Source organism: Diabrotica undecimpunctata, chromosome 6 (assembly GCF_040954645.1).
Source record: "Diabrotica undecimpunctata isolate CICGRU chromosome 6, icDiaUnde3, whole genome shotgun sequence".
NCBI lineage: Eukaryota > Metazoa > Arthropoda > Insecta > Coleoptera > Chrysomelidae > Diabrotica > Diabrotica undecimpunctata.
Window position 1 is genome coordinate 129,599,899 of NC_092808.1, and position 22,528 is coordinate 129,622,426.

The 22,528-nt window shown below is 32.0% G+C and overlaps 1 protein-coding gene across 1 annotated transcript; it reads right to left on the bottom strand.

Annotated features, from left to right (window-relative positions):
* Positions 1–521: 521 nt before the first annotated feature.
* On the bottom strand, positions 522–22,136 carry LOC140443893 (actin nucleation-promoting factor WAS-like). Its single transcript, XM_072535399.1, has 5 exons — positions 21,817–22,136; positions 15,630–16,123; positions 5,446–5,743; positions 3,779–3,996; positions 522–865 (listed from the first exon to the last, which is right to left on the bottom strand). Exons 1-5 carry the CDS (start codon positions 21,980–21,982, stop codon positions 614–616), a joined length of 1,428 nt encoding a protein of 475 aa, XP_072391500.1. The 5' UTR covers positions 21,983–22,136; the 3' UTR covers positions 522–613.
* Positions 22,137–22,528: the final 392 nt, after the last annotated feature.

Consider the following 22,528-nt stretch of genomic DNA (forward strand, 5'->3'; position numbering starts at 1 on the left):
AAAACTTGCGCGGGGAAACCCATAATATTCACCATAATCGATGTGTGCTGTATGTAATATCGCGAGTCTTCATGTTTTGAACAAAGATAGGTAAATTTTCATTGTAGTCGTGTTATATCAAGAACGCATATGTTGAACGAAGTGAGAATTAAAAAATTTTGGTTTTTGGACTAATGATTTTATTAGCCTTATTAACTATATCAATTAATTAAAATCAATCTTTTGAAAAAATAAAAAGAGAAGAAAAACTGTTGATTATTATATGTGTTTATGTTCAAAATGGTTCTAGTTTGCTTTGTTGTTTGTGATTATACCAGTGATAGATATGACCATGCCATTTTTTATGATCCATAAAATATCTTTCCATAAGCCAAGCCACATCATTTCAAATAAATTCAGTCTTATAACAACCAACTTACCAATCAGACGTACATAGTTATATTTTTCAATGTTTATGACAGAACCACCAACAAAACATTACCATTCCATTGCTATGATTCAGTAAACCTTGAAGTACGAAATTTTATGTTTCAATTAGTTTTTATTAGTATACAAGCAAAAGAAGGTAAACAGTACCAAATAAATAAAAATATAAATTTAAAAAGTCGTTGATTTAGCAATCCCATTCCGAATCAGTCGACTCGTCAGATTTATCATCTTCAGAATGTATGACTTCGCTTCGTTTTGCTAACGCCCTAGCTAAAGCACTAGCTAAGTCATCACTTCTGCTGGATAATGCATTTGATGCTGGTTTGATGTCCCGTTCATCTACTGGCCTTAGCTTACAACCCTTTCTAATCTCGCTAAGTAAGTCACCCCTGGCGTCTTCTTGTTGTGGCGGAGGAGCTTTTCGATCGTCTACGGACTAAAAATCAACAATAATTAATTTGCAATAATACACTACATACACCATAATTACAGATGATTCACTGAATTTGGAAAAAATTGATAATATTTGTCTGAAACAAACAACATAAAAAGTCCTACCGAACGGGTTAGAGTTTTTTGACTACGAATTTTCCAAACCGATAAATTGGACGAGAAGATTCATAGACTGAGCTGCTCGTTCTCCGGATCTTAAGCCATTAGATTTTTTCTTTAGATAAAAACTCTTCCATCAATAATTAATACTATTTTTACTCGAAAATGAGAACTTTTTTAAATAAACGGCAACATTGATTCAGCAGAATTGATACGAAACATCTTGTCTTATCTGCTATTCCTCGACGTACTGAGGCGTTGTTGCCAATATAAAATTAGTTCTCTTCTTGTCCAATTTGAAAGCATCGTCTTCAATACCGTGTTAAATCTTATATGTTCACTCCTACAATTACCTATGCTGTGTGCTATGATCTCAATTCATTCACCAAAAAATGAATTCCCAAAAATATGCAAATTAAGAGTTAAAACCTTTCTGCAACAGTGACTCCAATTACTAATATATTAAGAAAAGGGGCGCTTTGAAAATTCTATTCTGAGGTGAAGTAGATAATTCCTCTTTAGCATTTACAACTTGCTGTGCGTTTTTTGGTGCTTGACTCTTTTCCATTTCTTCCTGTCTTTTCATTGAACTTTCCATTTCTTGATATTTATTGCTCTTATATCTTATTCTAGTAAATAATATATTTTTTATTATTATTATTTGAAAATAGGAAATATATTTTTTACGACGATCAATACTAGTTTAAAATTGGATCACGATAGATATACAGTGGAAGTTGGTTATAACGTCATTGAAGGGTCCAGGAAAAAAAATGATGCTATATCAGAGTGACGTTATAAAAGAGGTAGAAAAAAATAAAATTTTAACGAAGCAAAATTTTATTACAGCATTATTTATTATTAAAGCTGCATTTAGGATAAAAAAATTAAGAAATAAAACATATCATGTATATGAAACTTACATTTTTTATGAAAAAGTTCTCTAATGTTTTTCTGTAGTGTCCTTAATAATAATCGGAGCTGCTTCTTTGGTAGTTGTGGATGCCTCCCTGAACTGGTAAAACCTGGACATGGTCTCAGCAGCTCTCATTGCTTCTTGGATTGTACCACAATCAACGCCGTCTTCTTCTTCTTCTTCGTTATCTTCATCAGCATTCAATTCCACATTATGCACTTGTTCCACAATTTCTTTATCATTTATAACTTGAAATGTTTCTACCTGATCGTCTACTGAAATGTAGGAGTCAAGATCAGTTCCAAACTCTCTCTGGTTTACATTAAATTTTTGTATCCAATCTGACAAAGACATTTCGTCATTCTCGTCAACTTCCTGAACATTGGGAGAAACTACAGTCAATTTAGCTTGACGAAAGCACTTACAAATGGTCACTGACGTAACCGCACTCCACGCATTGTCTAAAAACTGAACTGAATCAAGGATGGTAATGTTCACGTGTTTCCCATTTCCATCAGCTGTTTCCGATAATGGCACTTTAAACTTCTTATGACTCCTTGGTCCATAGGCTGCAAGACACTCGTGTAGTTGGCTGGTAAGAAAACTAGGTTGATATTGGTGAAATTAAGCTTGGGATGGACTGCGCAGTTGTCAACTAAGAGAAGAATTTTTCTTTTTTTTTAAGAGAGTTCCTTGTCTCACTTTCTCAATTCTTCTCCAAAAATAGCAGAAGTCATCCACGCTTTTTTGTTAGCTGTGTAGTTTACAGGCAATGTTTTTATGTTTTTGAAACATCTAGGATGTAAACTTTTCCCAATAACCAAAAGCTTTCTTTTCTCTGTGCCTGTCATGTTTGCACAAACAAAAGCCGTGACTTTATGTTTTGAAAGCTTTCTACTAACACATTTTTGATTTTTGAAATTTAAAGTTTTGTCTGGCGTTAATTTGTAAAAGACACCTGTTTCATGGTCATTGAAGATATCTTTATCCTTGTATGGTTGCCTTAGTTTTGACTATGTGTTTTGTAACCAATCACCTGTCACGTTCTCGTCCACACATTTTACCTCTCCAACAATTTTCGCGAAGGAAATTGAGCGCCGGACTTTAAACCGATCTCGCCAGCCGTTAGAGCATGTGAAACCAAACAGTTTTCCGAACTCTATAGCCTTCTTCTTTAAAAGTGGCCCGGACACAGGAATATCAGAACTGTGACACTGCTTGAACCATTTGAGTAGAGCTGAATCTACATCACCACGAATGCACTTCCTAATATTTTTAACATTTTCTCTCTCATCATTAAAGGCTTTTAAAATTTTCTCTTTGTTTTTTAGGATTGAGCCGACAGTCAAATTAATAAGTCCAAATTGCCAAAATACATTAGCAATTGTTCGATCACTTTCAAATATTCTTATAACACGCACTTTATCTTTAATAGGCAAAGCCTTCCTTTTCGTACTGCAACTTACCATATTAAAAAATAAAAAGTTAGTTACTAAATTAAAATGTAAAAACAAAACAAGCCGAACACAATTTCACGGTAGCGAAAATTTCTTAAAATGACTCACTTTCTCACATTCTTGGAAGAAACAATGCCGCAAAGCAGTAAACGCATTGCACTTTATGCTTCATAAAATAAAAAACGACAACCTACTGTAAAATTTTATGACACTATAGACGAGGCTTACTTTATTTTTAGCCCATAAAACCGGGTTTTTAATAATGTTATCGAATAGTTTTTGACCGGACCTATTAAAAATTGACGTTACAACCGAGATGACGTAACTACCGAGGCAGTAATATCCAAGTTCCACTGTATTGTGAGAGATACAAAAATATTTTTATATTTTCCACGCCCGTTAAAAATATGGTTACTAAACTTACTTTGAGAGTGGTCCCATTTCTAATACTTTCCAACAAAGCCGAATTTCCCATACCTCCTGCTGCTGGTCCAGGAGACAGAGGTCCCATAGGTGGAGGTGGTGGTCCTAGGCTTTCTTTCGGACTGGAAACTTCGTCCATCATAGGCGGCAAAGGAGGTGGAGGAGGTGGCGCAGGCGCTGGAGGTGCTGCGGGAACAAAATCTCGGGATGGTGGTGTTCCTACATAAATATTATTTGGAATTAAAACCACTTTATATAATTTATCATCTTTTTTAAATCAAGTTTTGTGGATCCTAGGTTGATAAGCCAGAACCGTGAATAGTGATTATGTAGATATGTTACAGTTAAAACGCGAATATCTGATAGTACTAGAATTACCCGGATAAAGTTAGAATGATCCAAGCATAGTGGATAAAGCTATATAGTTGTGAATATTTTGTTGTATTTTGGATTTATCCGGTTAATATTATATTATCCTGTTCAAATAAATAATCATTTCTAATTTGGAGTAAAAATTAATGATTTTTATCGCTGTTAGTTATATCAGGTTCTCAATGCTTAGTTATATCTTTTCGACGATAATTCTGTAGTAGATTCTTAATAAAGAAAAGAAAACAAATAAAATTTAAACGTAAGTAGTGTTATTTATATCAAAGTTTCAAATGTACTACTTTATCCATTTGATATTGGAGATATCTAGAATGACCCGGATAAATCAAGAACTTGCTTTGCCTTTTATCCCGCCAATTTGGATAATACACAAAGTATACCGCTAAAACTAGTTTTACACAATTTAGGAGTTTACCCTTAATATATATATATATATATATATATATATATATATATATATATATATATGTATATATATGAGTTTTGTAGTCTGATATTTTGACCAAAAATCCACATTTAGCGCCAATAAACATCCAGATATTTATTAATTTATTAAGTTTCACATATGTGTAGCACTTACTACACGTTTATACAATGAATATATTGTTAATAATTATACTATTATGTTGTTGGGTGTGATATTTTTAGATCTTCTTCTTTATGCGCAGTCTTCTACCTAAGGTTGGCGACCATTAAACGATAGGTTTCTCTGTTTTGTGCCGCATGTATTATGTTCGCAGCTTCTGGTATATGAAACCATTCTCTCAAGTTTCTCAGCCAAAATTTCTTCTTTCTGCCCAAACTTCTTCTACCTTCAATCTTGCCTTCCACGATAATCTGTAGCAGACTGTACTTATCATTACGGAACACATGGCCCATGTATGATATTTTTAGATAAAAAAATTAAATTTAGGTATTCTATGATTTGTATACGTTTTAGAATCATCTATCCGATCTCCTTTCCAGTTTGTCAAACCCTATTTATTTATTATAGTATAATTTCTACTATACTAATTAAAAATGAAAAAATTAAATAGGTAGGCTACGATAGACAGGACACCTGTCAAAAGCGAATGAAAGCTAAACTAAACTAGCAAGCTAAACTTGAGATGGAAGGATGGTGATGGACAGAAACAGACTGAGAAAGTTCGAGGATAAACTAGAGCTATGATTATGTGATGGCAGTTAAATTTCGTCTCGAAGATGGAACATGAGAAACCAGACGTGTTTGGTCTCTTATGATCTAATATTAGTAACGACATTATTAAAGAAACTTACCAAAGTTCGGTACAGGCGCTGGTTTCTTGGGCGGTGGCACGTCCATCCGAGGCTTCCTAGGCGTGACATTATTGTTAGCGTTAGGTGTTTTATTTGGAATAGGAGGTGGTGGTGCGTTACGAAAGTGTGACGGCCTCGAAACAGGAGGTCCTCTAGGTGGCACTGCAGGTGGAGCTGTATTCGTTTCTATTGTTTTGTTCGTCTCTTCGATGGCTTCTCGGCCTCCATTTCGATTAATAAAATCGTAAATGTAGTCCCGGGTACTTTTGTCTTGAAGTTGTTGTTCAGAAACGCCAGCCTAAAAATATGATTGAGGTTAAATAAGTGCATGGGTATTCTGTGCGGAATGTAAACTAAAAACTTTTGTGTCACAAATATTGTTGCAGAATACACAAGTGTAGGTCAAATAAGTGCTCGTCGCATGTCAGCTGATGACAGCGCGCATGACAATAACTTTAAAGAATTATGTCGTAACGATCTTATAACACAGTGTAAGCCATGTACAAATAAATTCAGTTTTTATTCAGTTTATCAGTTATTTATCAGTATCAACCACCAGAAAGCAGAAATATTTCAATACAATTCTGTGCTCAATTTTTACTATTGAAAAAACTCATTTTTTTGGAATTTTTATGTCGGTAATAATCGCTGCGTCGAAGAATTCAGATTTGTATGATCATAACTGCTACTTGTGAACAAGAATCGGCTACACTGTAAGGCATCTTGTGGTTACGTCTGTTATAAAGAAGCACAAATAAATGTACTAATTATACATTCTATGAGTTCTGATGAGAAAATTAAACGGGTAGTTTTCGGGGGCCGCTGAGTACATTTAAATTTAAGGACATTCAGCGTTTAAACGATGAAATCACTCTTCCAAATAGTGGAATTTTACTATAGTAAAAAACCTTTTAGACCATAATATTACAAATCCAATCATTGCTTCTGAAATTTTATGTCGTCTTGAAATTTGCATAAACCGGGACTACTGTGAATTTAATAATCAAATATATACAAACAACAGTGCAGGACTTTAAACTAAATTTGCAGCCTATCATAGCATGTTACATAGATTAATAGAAATTCCCATATCATTAAGCAAATAGCAGTAAACAATCGGTACAACGAACACACATTAAATAAAATTTTAAATCAAAAACTACATAAGAAAGCCCTGAAATTAGTATTTCCACCACCAGAGAAAAAATTCAGTACTTTCTGCTCGATTACACGATCCATATAAAGGCAAGATATCAACAAAAATAGCCAAACACATAAAGAAGAAAGGAATAACACCAGCTTTTAGAACAAACAACAACTTAGGGAAATATATTAAAAACAATAAGAGCCAAAAGAGAAAAAGTACTTACATAGTGGTATATAGAAACGTAAATGCGACTGTCCAAAAAACTTACGTCGGCCAAACTGGTATAACTTTTATGAAACGTATAGCAGAACAAAAAAGGGCTTTCAATAATATAAAAACAGATTCTACAGACGCACTTCACCTTCTAAACCATAATCATTCTTTTAATGACGAATTTCAAATTCTTCACATTAAAAAAAAGGCCTTAAGCTATCTTTATTAGAATCTATGGAAATTGAGAAAGGCACTCTGCCGAAACAGCTGTAGTGATAATAATGAAAAATAAAGTTTGCGGAAGTGTTAAAAACAAAAGTTTTCAGTGTTTTGTTAGATAAAAAAGCGGTCGAATGCATCACTTACTACATTTTCTTTCATTTCTCCATTCCTCGGTTACTATTCGTGTTAAACTATATCACGTCATTCAAATATGAAAGATGTAAGATACCAAGCAGAGTTCTTGAAAGATAAAGTGGGAAGACAAATAATTAAATGTACATCATCAGCAAATATTAAAAATCCAATCTGAAAACAACAAACATCTTAGTGTACACTTCAGGTATAGAATTTTCAAAACATACGTGCGACCCATAATGACATATCGAGCAGAGATAAACGTCTTAACACCAGTAACAAAGAAAATATTAAGAACAACTGCGACAGTCTTGTATGTAAGGAACTATACACCAAATTATAGACAAAGGAAGAAAAAGCAGAAGCGAGTGGATGCGAGCAGAATGACAACATGTACTAATAACTTAGTACGGAACAATACCCAACAACGAAGACCTATTCAACGACAGCTAAAATAATAGCAGGGCAGTTGAGATTTAGAATCACCTTTACAAAAACAGATGCACCTCTATACAATGTCCTCTATACGATGATGATGATGTATTAGTATTAGTTCAATTGGGAAAGGTAAGTTCATGCTGTGTAACAGCTGTGGTGACCTCGTTAATAATGTTTTACGAGAATTTAGAAAGCTAATTTTCAGTATTTTATTTATGAAAAACAAATACCGACGTCAGTTAAATTAAATTTAGTACAATGATAGTGTCTAAAAGACCAGAATTATTAGATAACAAGACGATAGGTGAGTTTAAATAAAGAATACCGCAGATACTAGACCTTAATATCACGTGTACAGAGGAAATGGTTTTTTGAATTGCGTAAACATTCATAAATCAATGTATTTATGTATTTTTTAGTATAAGAACTAAAAAGATTAATATATTTACAATGACGAAAACTGAAGAAAAATATTAAAAAATTGGGATATGTAAAGTTTTATTTCATAAAATAATTTGGGTGATAAAATAAGAGTGGTTCAACCAACCAAAAAAATTATTAGATTAAGCGGAAAAAAACTTTAAATAAAAAGGCATTTAGAATTAAATTGCCTCTATTAATGAAAACAAACCAACAGCAGCTATGAAGGCTGTATTGAACTTCCCTACTTTGCACCTCGTTATACGAGGATGATTTAAATTACGGATACCGTACAGTATCTCTTCAGGAGACATCCGTCCACGAGAGCGATGGGGAAAAAGGAAAACACAATCCAGGCTGCGGAGATGAGCCTGGTACACAGACGGGACTAAAAGTTGGAGAGTGAAGTGTTTCAACATAGTTGTGAAGCATTTGAAGATAAAGGTGTAGAAAAACTTTCAACCGATGCGTTGTTTTGGACGCTCAAGACACAGATCACAATGACACTGAGCTTTTAGTTACTGATGCTGAATTTCAGCTTACATGGACTGCTGTCACGGAATAAATTCTAAGGGTATTTGATTTCAATGCACTAAATCCTGGTATTTCAACTGACGCCGCATCATTATTAGCGCAAAAAGAACCCTACGATTTCTTTAAATTTTTTGTAATAGATGATATTATGGACTTTATTGTAATTGAAACGAACAGATATGCCGAACAGATCATTTCAAACAAAAATATTTATTAGAACAATGTAATGTTGTTTGTCTAAACATAACTACCTATATGTTCTAAGTTTACTACTCGGATATTAGTCATCATTGTCTTGTAATAATATAAAGTGTGCTAGTAGAATTAACAATGAGATTAAAGATCGATAAGTACGATTTATGGACATATAAGCAAGCTATTAATAGAATACAAATGATAAAATTAGCAAACTCGGTTTGCTATCAATTAAAAATTAAATAATATCATTTCATTCGAATGAAGTAATAAGAAGACGATTTGGTGTATGGTTTTACTTTCAGATGGGCTTCAATCAACCTCTGGTTTTGTTTCTGTGGAAGTATGTACTTTGAATAATCATTTAATAATCCAATATTCCACTGGAAGGGTGTAATAAGCCAATTGACTGCAATACCACCCGTTTATACTAGACGGATTCCGAAAAAAAGGCTTATAGCACATGATATCCGAAAAAATCTACTCTGCAGCGCTACACTAAGGTAGCAGCAAATTATTTATTGACCAAAACATTTAAATGAAATATTTTGTGGAAATATTTGGCCGTTTTTTGTGGAAATATATCATGTTAAGCTTTTGCTTATTAATATAGGGTTTATTAGAGATTATTTGAATTTTTCAGATCTATCCTAACGTTTTACCTTAATCTTTTTGTATTATTTGAATGCTGAGAAAATCCGAAACTGAAATAATCTAATTCTTTTTTGGCATTATTGGCATCAGATTCTACGTCCATTCGCAATTTTCCTTAATAGCAAAGGCTGTGGGGGAAAAAGGGTGATTTTACACTGTAATCCAGGAATTTATGTAATGTGGCCTAGGTTATAAAGGGCAACCTCAGAAGCAATCCCCCAGTTCATTCAACAAAAAATTTTTGGTTATTGTTTATTTATGAGCGTTTATAGGTGCAAAATACGTATTTTTTGAGTTTTTTTCATTTTTGCCTAAAGTAAGTGTTGCAATGGGTAATTTCTGTATATATTATGAAAGTACTTTAAAAGACCTTCAGTTTGAGCCGGTATACGTACAATTTAATTTATTTGTTATTGCAAAAATGACGAATGAATGAAAAAAACTCAAAAAATACGTATTTTGCACCTATAAACGCTCATAAATAAACAATAACCAAACATTTTTTGTTGAATGAAGTGGGGGATTGCTCCTGAGGTTGCCCTTTATAACCTAGGCCACATTACATAAATTCCTGGATTAGACAGTACTTTTCCCCCACAGCCTGGGCTATAATGAATTTGAAGTTGTGTTAACACAATTTTGTGTAGTATGTATCATGAGTAGGGATACAGCACTTGTAACCACTTGCTAACCCTAAAAATTCTAACAGACAAGGTAAACTAGTATAATCTTTCTCTCTGTTTAGCCTTTATAGGTTATGAAAAAGCCTCTGATAGTTTGGAACCATGGGCCATCGACGAAGAACCTTTGGTATATATGTATATGAGAATATTAGTACATATTACATACCAACAAAGTAAAATGACGCAGAGTGAGACCAAATGTGGAAAACGTGGCCAAAAGTCCGCCAAACGAAGTTCTTTTATAGAGATATTCGACTAACGTTGGCACTATTGAATTCCGATCATAGACACAGCCGGCCGATTCATTTTCAAGTTGCAGTAGGTTCAACGCGGATTTTTTCGTTGGGCAGGCGTGGGACAAGCTTAGCGTAAAAGGTAGTTCGTCTTTAAACGTTGACTAACTTTTTGGCTACAGCCACACATCACATATAAAACATAGATAATGTTTCTCCATGTACATGTATTCCATGTACAAACTCGAAGCATTTGAGATGTGGTGCTATAGACGCATGTTGAGGATTTCCTGGATAGACAGAGTTACCAACGAAGAAGTACTACATAGAATGGGTAAAGAGCGCGAACTAGTCGTAACCATAAAACGTGGTAAACTAGAATACCTGGCTGGGCGATATAATGCGCAATGAACAACGATACAACCTACTTCGGACCATACTTCAAGGTAAAGTGCATGGGAAAAGAGGTCCAGGACGAAGAAGAATATCCTCGCTGCATAACCTGCGAAAATGGTTTAACTTTTCAGGGCACCAGTCAACAAAGTCAGAATAGCCATGTTAGTGTCCAACATCCGTAACGGATAAGCACCATAAGAAGAAGAATGTACATGTATAGTATTTTTCATATAAAAATGCGTGCACGTCATTCAAGATTTACGACGTCAGAATCCCACAGCGTTGCCAAAACATCAGAATACTAAGTAAGTGAGGAATTTTTAAAATGTCAACTATTTGTCAAACTATTATCAAAGAATATAAACGCTTAGAAGCGTCTATATTCTTTGCTATTATATTAACAGTAAATACACTTAGTTTTAAGATTACTGCAACACACTAAAATACGTAAGAAAACATTTTAATACAAAATTATATATTCTAAATTTTAAACTTACTACTTTTAGAGCATTAATAATAAAAAAGTCCCGCCATTATTTCTTGTTCAAAATAATCTATCTTACATGAACGTTTATCAGCTTTCTACAGACTATTTAGTTGTTTTGGCATAGCACAATCACAATACACAACAATAATTAGTTTTTAAAACTATTAACCTAAATTTAATATGTATATATAAATACAATTTATTATTATATAATATATTATGATCAAATTGTGTAAGAAATCAAAACATAAACAAAATTCTTATTCTAAAAAAGCGGCAACCCTTTAAAACAATTTTGCCACACGCTGAACTGTCAAAAAATTTGAAGTATTCCCGTATCAGATGCGTACAATTGTCTATATATTTAATGAAAATTATTATTTTGTGGAATATTAGACTTAAAGAGTTATTTCATAAAATTTATATTATTAATAAGAACAAATGTGTTTGGTTATTTAATCAATATATTTCTAAAATTCCCAATATAATGATGATTACATTTTTCTGATTATTATACCATGTTGACGTCTATGAAAGATCGAGCAGTTCCGTATGGGTTTCGTATTATTAGCTATGTTAGGAAAATTTGAACTCCAAGGTTGACGTTCTGGAAATTTTAAATATAAGTGACGTCACTTTATATACATTGTGACGTGCACGCATTTTTATATGAAAAATACTATATATACTTTATTTTTCAACGTTTTATGCTTCTAAAAAAATATAGTAACAATAGTTTGTTTATAACCAATTGCTGAACAAAAATATGTAAAAATAAAACAAAAATTTCGTTTCAACTAATCGAAAAGTCGAATAACGCCGCATTAGGCTAAATGTCCAATATTTTTAGACAGTAAGTATAGTTAATTTACTTTCAAAATAGCTTGGAAACCCATACTACTAGCCACTAGTTAGGTAATAAATAAGTTTTAAAATATTTACTGATATACACATGTTAATATTACAACTGAAACGATTTTATTCGACAATTTTGAATCCAGCAGTCTAGATCCAGCAATTTATGAACATGAAATTAATTTATTAATTAAGAGAGAGAATAAAAGTAAAAGTCGTTATTGAACAAGCCTCGACACAACATTCTGACACAACAAACGCCTAGAGAATGGTAGATGGAACAGAAAAATAGGGAGTTGGGAGATCTTATGAAGCGAAGAGATCACCAAATACGATGGAACGATGACATTGAAGTGTTGCAGGACCAACATGAAAACGTCTGACACATGACAGAGAAACATTTGAAGGAAATGGTAGAGGCTTATATTCGAATTATCGAATAGAAAAAAGGTCTTTTTCAGGTTATTATCGTTTTTAACCACTTAAGACTAACAGTTGGACATTTTTTATAATATTAATTAATATGGCTATTTTGTATATCCCCTATATACTATATTATATCCCCTATTTTGACGTGCCAAATACAAATTTAAAGTTGATAGCTATAGCAAGCTGTCTGACTTTTATGTTTACCATTTGTGAGCTCTTTTATTGTGTTCTCCACTTTTTTTAACAACAAAGGTATGTAAGAATGATATGGAAATTATTAAATAATCTAAACCTGATATGTTTAGTCATTAAATGATAATAACACATTAATTATTATAGTTTTATATCACTGACGTAACATACATGGGAATCAATTCAAATTTATAATCTAATCATTTTAAAAATTGCCGTCTTATAACATTTTGATATATTTAAATATTATACTTGTATAAGATTAAGCTACAATTATTGATTATAATGAAAATCACATTTTTTATTTTTTAACTTAGGAATAAAGGCTTATAAAGGAATAAAAATGTGATTTTCATTACAACCAATAATTGTGGCTTAATTCCATACAAATATAATATTTAAATTAGACATGCCACTAGAAAGTAGTTTCAGAATTATATCCATGTCACAAATCACTGACCAATATTTTGCGAGTTAGAAGAAATAGCTATAAGAACCAGTTACAAGGAAAATACCATCCTGCCTCGGAAAATATTTACCATCACAGCAGGATACCACATCTCTACGGAGTCCCTAAAATACACAAAGCCAACATACCCCTCAGACCAATTTGCATCAGCATGGTTTCTCCTTGCAGCAAACTGTCTTAAGATCCTTCTAGATATAATACAACAATTGGCACATAAAACGAACACTTTTATAGTACCTAAATAAATCAAATATTTTCACCACAACCACAGAGCATATGCTATGAATATAAAGATTAACGCTCTCCTTATACGATTTACTAGTTCTAATGGGAATAAGCCACAATTTTACTTTAAAATAAGTGTATTTTGATGTTTGGATTTCCACTTAACTTATACAAAAACTAATATTGCACTGCAAGATACCAGAGGCATGGAGAAACAGCATAATGATACCAATGTTCAAGAAAGGAGATAAAGAAGACCCCAACAATTATAGAGGTATGAAACTACTGAACACCGCACTTAAGCTTACCACAAAAGTCCTAACCAACAAAATCAATAAACTAACAACTTTATCAGATGAACAACAAGGATTCAGATCCGGAAGATCCTGCGTAGACGCCGTATTTGTACTAAGACAAATCACAAAAAAGGCCATCGAGTACAATAAACCAGTATATCTACGTTTTATAGACCTGACAATACTGATTCAGAAACACACATGCGATGCTTACGGTATCACAGAGAGGACATTCCGAAGAATTAATAACATGAGTGAGGATGAAATAAATAAAGTAAGCAAGAAAAATCGTCGACATCCAAAAATTTAGATTTGCACCAGTCAATTAAACTTGCAATTAAAAATATTTAATATAATATGTATAAAGCCAAAGAACATGTAACAATTAGTACTGTGTTACAAAAAATAAAAGACAAGGAACTGTGTGATATTAGTTTAACAAGTTTGTGGAGAGTGCTGAAACATTTAGGTTTTCGATATAAAAAGACAAATAATAGACAAGTATTGTGTGAACTCTCTTAATGTTGTTTCAAAACGGTGGCATTTTTTAAGAAAATACATGAACAATAAAACGTCTGATAGTCCGAGACAAGTTGTATTTTTAAATGCAACTTAGATTTTCGCTGAAGGAAATATGTCAAAATCATCCTGGCAAGATGGTACCACGATATGTTATTCTGCTAGTCGTTCCGGTAATGGTAAACGTTACATTATACTTCATGCTGGAAATGGTGAGAGTTTTATTCCTGAGGCTACTTTAGTTTTTTCGTCCACAAAGAATACAGCTGATTACCATGGAAATATGGATGCAAATATTTTTGAAGAATGGTTTGAAGAAAATTTGTTAAAAAAATTGGAGCGCCCATCCATAATAGTGTTTAATAATGCATCCTACGACTCAAGAGTAGAAGAGAGATTTCCTTCAAGCAGCTGGACAAAAGAAGAAATAAAGTTGTGGATGACAGAAAAGAAAATTTATCACAGTGACATATTTTTAAAAGTCAATTTACTTCAAAGGTGTGGAGAGCACAAAATTCAAAAGAAATTTATTACTGACCAAATGGCTCTTAAATATGGCCTACCGTTGCCACTATAATGCAATTGAGTTAGTTTGGGGTATAGCCAAAAATTTTTATGATAACAACCGATGACGCTAGCGTTCTTAGTTTATGGAAAGAATCGCAAGAACAAATAAAGACAGAACAATCGCAAAATTGTATTAGACATACGGAAGACATATTCGTTCAGCCTTTTCAAACCGAGCGAGTTATAGATGAGGTCCGGCCTCTAATTATTCGGATAGACAATTCAGATAGTGACGACTCTCGATAGTGAAATATCAGACAGTGAATAGGACAAATGGTTTGCTAAAAAGAAGTAACAAAAAATTGTTTCGGGAATTCAATTCGGACTTGCTAATTCCTTATAGTTCCTTAAGTTCCTTATAGATATAATACAGCCATTGGCACATAATATGAACATTTTATAAAGTTACCTGATGGATTCGACCGTTACTTGATGAAAATTCATTTTATGTAACAATAAAACAGTGTTTTATTGTTAGATTAGATTAGATTATATGAGATCGTTAAGACCATGCATCCTCACCGCACTTTCGACCTATAGAGATCTTTTGTACATAACTTAATAAAGTTGAACTCTAGGATGCCAATACTTCTGATGAAGTTAATTAGCTTCCTAGGTGACTTGTTTCCTATGTCAGAGGGCGCTAGACTGACATCTAGTAATTTCACTCAAAACATGGCTAATTGTCAAATTGGTTGCCACAAAGCGCCAATTGATAAACATTTACAAGTTAACATAAGTAGTCAGTGGATACTGATGAAATAATGATGAGAAGAGGAAGCTTCCTGAAAACTTGAATGTAGATTGGCCTTAATAAATTACGATCTTTATAATCAATGTATAAACTGCGGATTTCAAAAAATAAGTGTACTAACCTTTTTAAAGAAAGCTTTTAGATGCTCGTCTTCTGTGTTTACATCAAACCCATGAGTTGAGTCCCACCCAACATGAGAGATATGTTTAAAATCTCTAGGAATTCCAATATCGGCTTTAGTGATGTTCCTTCTTCTCTTCGCGTGTTGAGATGCTGGATCTAACGTCTTTCTGTAGTTATTAAAATTAAGTTGAGTAGTTGGTGGAGGCAGCGTTTGACTTTGACTAATAACTTTATTTTTCTTGTCTTCTCGTTTCTTCCTAGCGTTGACTTTTTGATGTACTACTATTCGAAGATCTCGAGCATCTTGAATACTCGCGAAATTAAAAGCTACGTGACAGTTCTCGCCTTCGAAAATATGGAAAAATGGGGTAGCTTCGATGTAGTCCATATTGTTGTACATTTCATGTTCCCACAGCTTTATATTTCTGTCGATAGAAAATAAGCGGAAGAAGAAATTCTTTTTTGTATTGTCTTTCACAAAGCACAACACACCTGTAACAAAAATGTATATTTATTAATCATTAAATAAAATTCGTGGTAACTGTAATTAATCGATAAATATAATTCTATGCAAAAAATAAAATATCAGACATTGAACAACAAAACCATGCTCATATCATCGAATCAGCTAACATTTTGGCTCTTTAGTAGTTTGTATACATAGAAAAATATCTAACTTTTTGCTGGGTGAGATCTGGCAATATTTTTTATTTAAATGGAAATAATCGTTAAAAAAACACGTCTTTTTATTGTAATATCCATTAAATATTATAGTGTAATATAGTATTCTTTTTGATTTTTGTGAAGTAACCTCCCTTTGTAGAGCGAAGCGCCATACCTTGCGCTGGTATTATGGCTGGGGCATGTACTACTTAATCTCGTTGAAAACCCAATTATTGGTAATAGATACATTAACAGGAATACTATATATCCTGTCATTAGATTTTGGAAAAGAGCTATTAGCAATCATTTTGTATTTACATTTGCATATCACGCCTCATTAAGTGATGGAATCAACAGTTTAAAGAAGCCTGCTTTCTCCCCATATGTCCCTATAAAAAATACTTGGAAAATGCTTCCCAGCCCAGAGCAATTCGCACTCAAAGAAATTATCTAAGTATGTTTTCAAAACTTGTCATTTCGGCTAAAGACGCATGACAGAATATTCTGCAATAGCTGATAAAAACGTAAGAAATTGAAACGACGTCTTTAAGTGAGAGATAAAAATTAAAATCACTTTTATTAAATATTTTTCTGTTTTAGTTCAAAACATGTGTTGAAGAAAAATTAATAAAAATTTGATTGAAAATAAATAAACTAAAAGTTGTTTTATTGGCATAATATACCAATCTTTTGTGCAAAAAGCTGAATGTTACAAAACTTTTAAATTTGTGTATAAGTATTGTTATTTACACAATCATGAATCATATTCCACACAGGATATATTACACGCGAAAATTAAACACAGATTATGTAACTATTTTTGGGTTAAACCAAAGAAGATAAACCAGCCATAATTTCTTTTTGGTTAAAACATTTTGGGATTTTTTTTCATGGTTTTTCACGAAATTTTATCTATTCAACATCTAAGAAAACAATTAGACATCAAATCTGAAGTGATATCACTAAGTATAACAAAAACTGAATAAAACAAACATTTGAGTAAAATTAAAGAATGAATATACAGGGAAGTTTAATTAAAATTCACAACAAATTATTAGGTTACAAAAAAAATACCATAGCCAAAATGAAATCATGAATATAACCAAAGAATACAATTAAGATAAGTACCTCCAAAGGTAGAAGCTAATAATACAAACAAAAAGGAACACAATGAATGCAAGGTCAGAAGATATCCCAGGGATAGGAATTAACAAAATTAAGAGAGCTATATCAGAAATGAAGCTAAATCGAGCTGGAAAATAAGATCAAATGAAAATACCAAAACCTGCCGATTAAAAAACTAAAAATATTATTAAAAAAATGTCTCAAAGAATAGAAAATTGCTCAAAATTGGAATAAAGCAATTATGATATAACTTCACAAAAAACGGAAGCAAACAACAGCTTCCAAACTATCAATCAATTAATATGCATTATGGCATAATTAATTCTACAGTCTTCTACATGTTCTCAGCTACTTGAGCAGATTGGTCTGGATGTACCTCTTCGTAGAACATGAATAAACCAAACTTTTTATGTTCGTCTTCACAGGACCAACTATGCATATAATAATTTTTTATCTGGAGCACTAAGATGGGCAAATATTCACCCAGATCTAGATTTTTTTGCACTGAAGGCCGAATTCATTTCTGGTCTCAGGCATGTGTTTGTTTGAGTGGCTGTGGAAATGGTAATCATCATTTTGATGTGTAAAGCTAAATTATGTGATTAAGTTTGTGATATTTATACTTTATTTTGTTGTACTGCATGCATTGTACACATTGTTAATCTTATTGGGCATCAGCCCGTTGAAAATAAATAAATAAATAAACATACTATATTAGGTATAGAAATTATTAACAAATAGACTAACCAAGAAATTCGAGCTCTGCCAAACTTCAAAGGAAGTAGTTTTAGAATATAGTTCAGCACAATAGATCACATATAGTCTTTATGAAAGGCAGTACAGAAAATACCAAAATAACATAACTTGGATGTATTCATGTCACTTGTAGACTATAAAAAAGCATTAGATTCTCTGAAATATTCTTGTTATTATTCTTAATCCTTGGCAATACCCGAGGATATGGAGACTAAAGGATACTAATAAATCTTAAATACACCAATAATACTGTGTACACTGCAAACAATATCACTGAATTGAAAGAGATGCTAGAAGAACTATGAGAAAAATGAAAAGAGGAGTAATAATTAACACAAGCAAAATAAACATATTAAGTAAAAACCCAAGAAATATATCATCAATGAAATAACATTGTAATTAATCAAGAAACACTCAAGGTACTTGTTGTCTGCCCTAAATACACATATTTAAAGCAGACAATGAGTGATAAACCTATTGTGAAATTGTATGTGTAAAATGCTTTTGGATTTAAAGAATACACTCGAAAACAACCTCGAAGACAGTTGAAAATATTAAAAAATACATACATTCAATATTTCCAACAAAATGATGCTAAACTTCATACCAGAAGTTCATAAATATCTAATTGCAAAATTTAACTTGTAGGTAGGAAGATGAGGAAGCACTGAGTATTCAAACAATATCAAACTTAATGCTATGGTATTTTTCTAGTAAATTATTAGAAGATTTGGCATAAGTCAGTTAATGACACTGTATTTCTGTCGCCATGGCCACCTAGCTCTGTTTAATGTACACTAAAGAAAATATGTCTGTTGTCTTTGTACATACTTTAGGATGATTACAAGATGATGATCAATGAAATCGTTGCATAGAATCCTAACAGATCTGTTCCTATTCAATAAGTTCTAAGAAACTGGATCTGTTTTAGATGTGTTGCTAGTAGTTGTTCCTGCACTTTAGTGGCAGAAGAAAATATGTAACTTGTTGCCCACATGTTTGTCAAGTTACTCAACTAATCTGTAGTTCATGCATAAATTCAATTATGTCATATTGGATCGCTGTTATCATTAATGCAGCATAATCAGAACAATTAAATTTACTGGGTACGGGAGAACACTCATAAAACCATTGCACAAGACTTGCATTTTCCATAAGTAGCAATGTAGGTCAAAATTCACACCAGTAGTCGCTCTAATCGATGTTTCTTTAAGAGTACTGTAAATGCAGAAAATTATCTACTGCTTGTGAATTTGAAAGGTACAATTTAAAATAATCCACAGTTAGTGGGTATTCCATATTTCCAACAATTACAGCACACCCTACCATTTTGGACTAGAAAGTCAGATATATCTGAATTTGAAGTTTGATATGTGAATAGGAAGAATATTATGCATCAAAAGGCCACCATGGTCATCAGACCTAATGCCATGGTATTTTTCGTATTGAAGTACTAAAAATTAAGTGTTTGATGTTCCATGTTTGAGATAATTCACAGGTTGAACAGAAAATGTAATATTTAAACTATATTATCTAAATAATGACTTCAATAAACTATGTTTGTAATTTTTCTTTTTGTTTGTTTAGTCTAAAAACCAGCTAAGTGACATGTGCTAGATCCTGTACAGATCATAATAATTCAATTAAATTCATCCACATTGTATGTGCAATTACATATTTTTTACATCTTATTTGGGATTTAAAATTGTAATGATACAATGTTGTTTCAGTCAGGACTGAAACTAGCTTATCATATTTAGATTAGACCATCGAGCAAAAAGACAAAAGAGGGAATCTAATCGTTATGAAAAGGCGACCAAAAAAGTGGCCTCTGATGGCGGACATATCCGGAAATGCGAATGCGCCAAATTTAAATTTTCCGACACTTATTAACAGTAGCTATAAAATAGTTTTCAGAATGTGTCTTAGACGAGAATATTTTAATTAAATATTAACGATAACAGTCTAAAATGTAAAACAATTGTTAAAAAACTTCAATATAAATAAGATTTCATGTGACAGTTGGGACAAATAATAACATAACCCAACTAAATTTGATTTCTTAAACAAGGAAAGACTCTCTTTCCTTGTTTAATTTGGCCTCTCAAGATGGCACTTCCTGTCTAACAATATTTTTGCCCCCACTACCTTTACATTCCCTCTTTTGTCTTTTTGCTCAATGGATTAGACATACTGCACATATCAAATGTGGTCATAATCATAATGTGGTCAGTATGCATGCAAATATAGTATTGGCTTAGATAGTAATAAAAATTAATAGCAAACAAAAAATTTCTAAATTGGAGTAGAAGAAAATTCTTCATTGTAGTATATTTTTTTGTTGAAAACAATAACATTTATGGAGAAAAGACATAGAAATGAAGACAATAGTTAAGTATAAGAAACAAATGGAAATGAATCTTATTTATAGTAAGAAAACAAATCAAAATAATGTTATAAATCAACTTTTACACTTAAATCAAGCCAGTGGCAAAAAATAATGAATGCCTTACAATACATGGAAGTTAATTACATCAAAATATACTAGAAGGAAACACACAAATTTGAATGACATTCAACAAATGAAAAAGGTCACTGACTGTAATAAGCAAACAGACCCACCGTTTAAATCTCTTACAGTCATCTTAACCAAGAAATCTTTCTTGGTTTGATTTTGCTTCTGTATAGAGTTATAGAAAGATTCTCATTTGCTTTTCAATTTTTGTTTTAGTTTCAGTTTTGGCCTTAAAATAAAAGTTAATTGGAATAAAAGACTGATTAGAACATTCGAAAGGTTCAAAAAGTTTATATATATTTATAAAATAAAACAACCTTGTTTGATTTGTTTGCCTACTTTTATAGCAATAAACAGTGGTTTAATTATAGTCCTATTAAGTACTTATTATGATTATGGCTCAGGTTAATAAATACATATTAATTAATCATGTATTTTGAAGTATTTTGAATTCATCATTCTAGTAAGATCTAGTTTATCTTTTATTTCTCTTTCCTGGTTATGAATTCTTAATGATTATGTTGCTTTTTGGCATTGATTTCGTGAGGGCTATTTAAAATACTATCCCTTTTTGTTTCATTAATGCACCAATTATAGAGAATATGAAATGATTAAATGCAATAAAATAACAAATATTATTCTAATCTTTATATTTCATGTCTATACATCCATTATGTGCAAGTTTACACAACTTTGTCTTTCCTTTTTTATTCTTACATTTTGATTCAAAGAATCATTATCTGTTACTCTGTCTATGTTCTAAAAGTGTTGAATCTACATAATCTCGTCAAATTGACAATTATATTGTTTTTGAACTTATTGGGCTACAACTGTCTTATTTATTCTATACCTGTCTCAATATTCTTGAATCAAGACAACTTGGTCATAATAAAAAAGAATGTACACACTGTTTTCTTCTGCATGCAGTTCCATACCATTTCAAAGAGCATTATAATTTCGAAATACTGCTTTTGCATATATGTAGTTTAAATATCGTTGGAAACATGATAAAACTTTATCGTAGTACTGTAGTAATTTGAATATATTGAGATAAAATGTTTGTTTATTTTGATTTGATTGATGTTATCTCAATATAATTCATGAATATTGAGAGATAAGCACTTACCAGTCGTCTTTTTGATCCATTTTGAATGATCCGGAGGGGTCGTCAAATATAACTGAACTACTGTTGTACATAGGGATTGGCAACGATTTCCTAGCAATTTAAATATTTGCACATTTTCTTCGTCCGTTAAAATGTCACAATAGTGATTCTCAACGGCAGGAGGCATGTTGCTGTTAAATACGAATTGTAAACATTTTAAGACAAACTGTGTATAACAAAATTAACTGTGTATTGTTGTAAGACTTCTCATTATCACCAAAAAAGTAGAGTAGATAACCTAGAATTAGTCATATACGTCCCCCTTGACAAATCTTGTTCTTTGACAGTTCCGTAGTTCCAAGATTTCTAATAAAAATGCGTTTGAAAGGTACACCACTTTACACCGTGTTATTATGAGTACGAAGTTTCAGAACAGAAATTTTATCCAACATCATTATCTCTTTGTGAATAATAATACTGTCTAAAAAGTATTAATGTTTTATATTTAAAAATAATTTTAAAAAATAATTTGGTTCTATAAATATAATTCTTATGAATTAATTTGAAGTCATAATCACAGCCTGGTACTTATGCAATATGTAATGCAGAAAGTGCAACATTCTATAATTAATCTTTTTAGATTTTGATAACCACTTTTTTGTGATTTTATTGATTGTAGAGAGCACATACCTCTCTACAGCGACACTGTATCATATTTAACAACACGTAATTT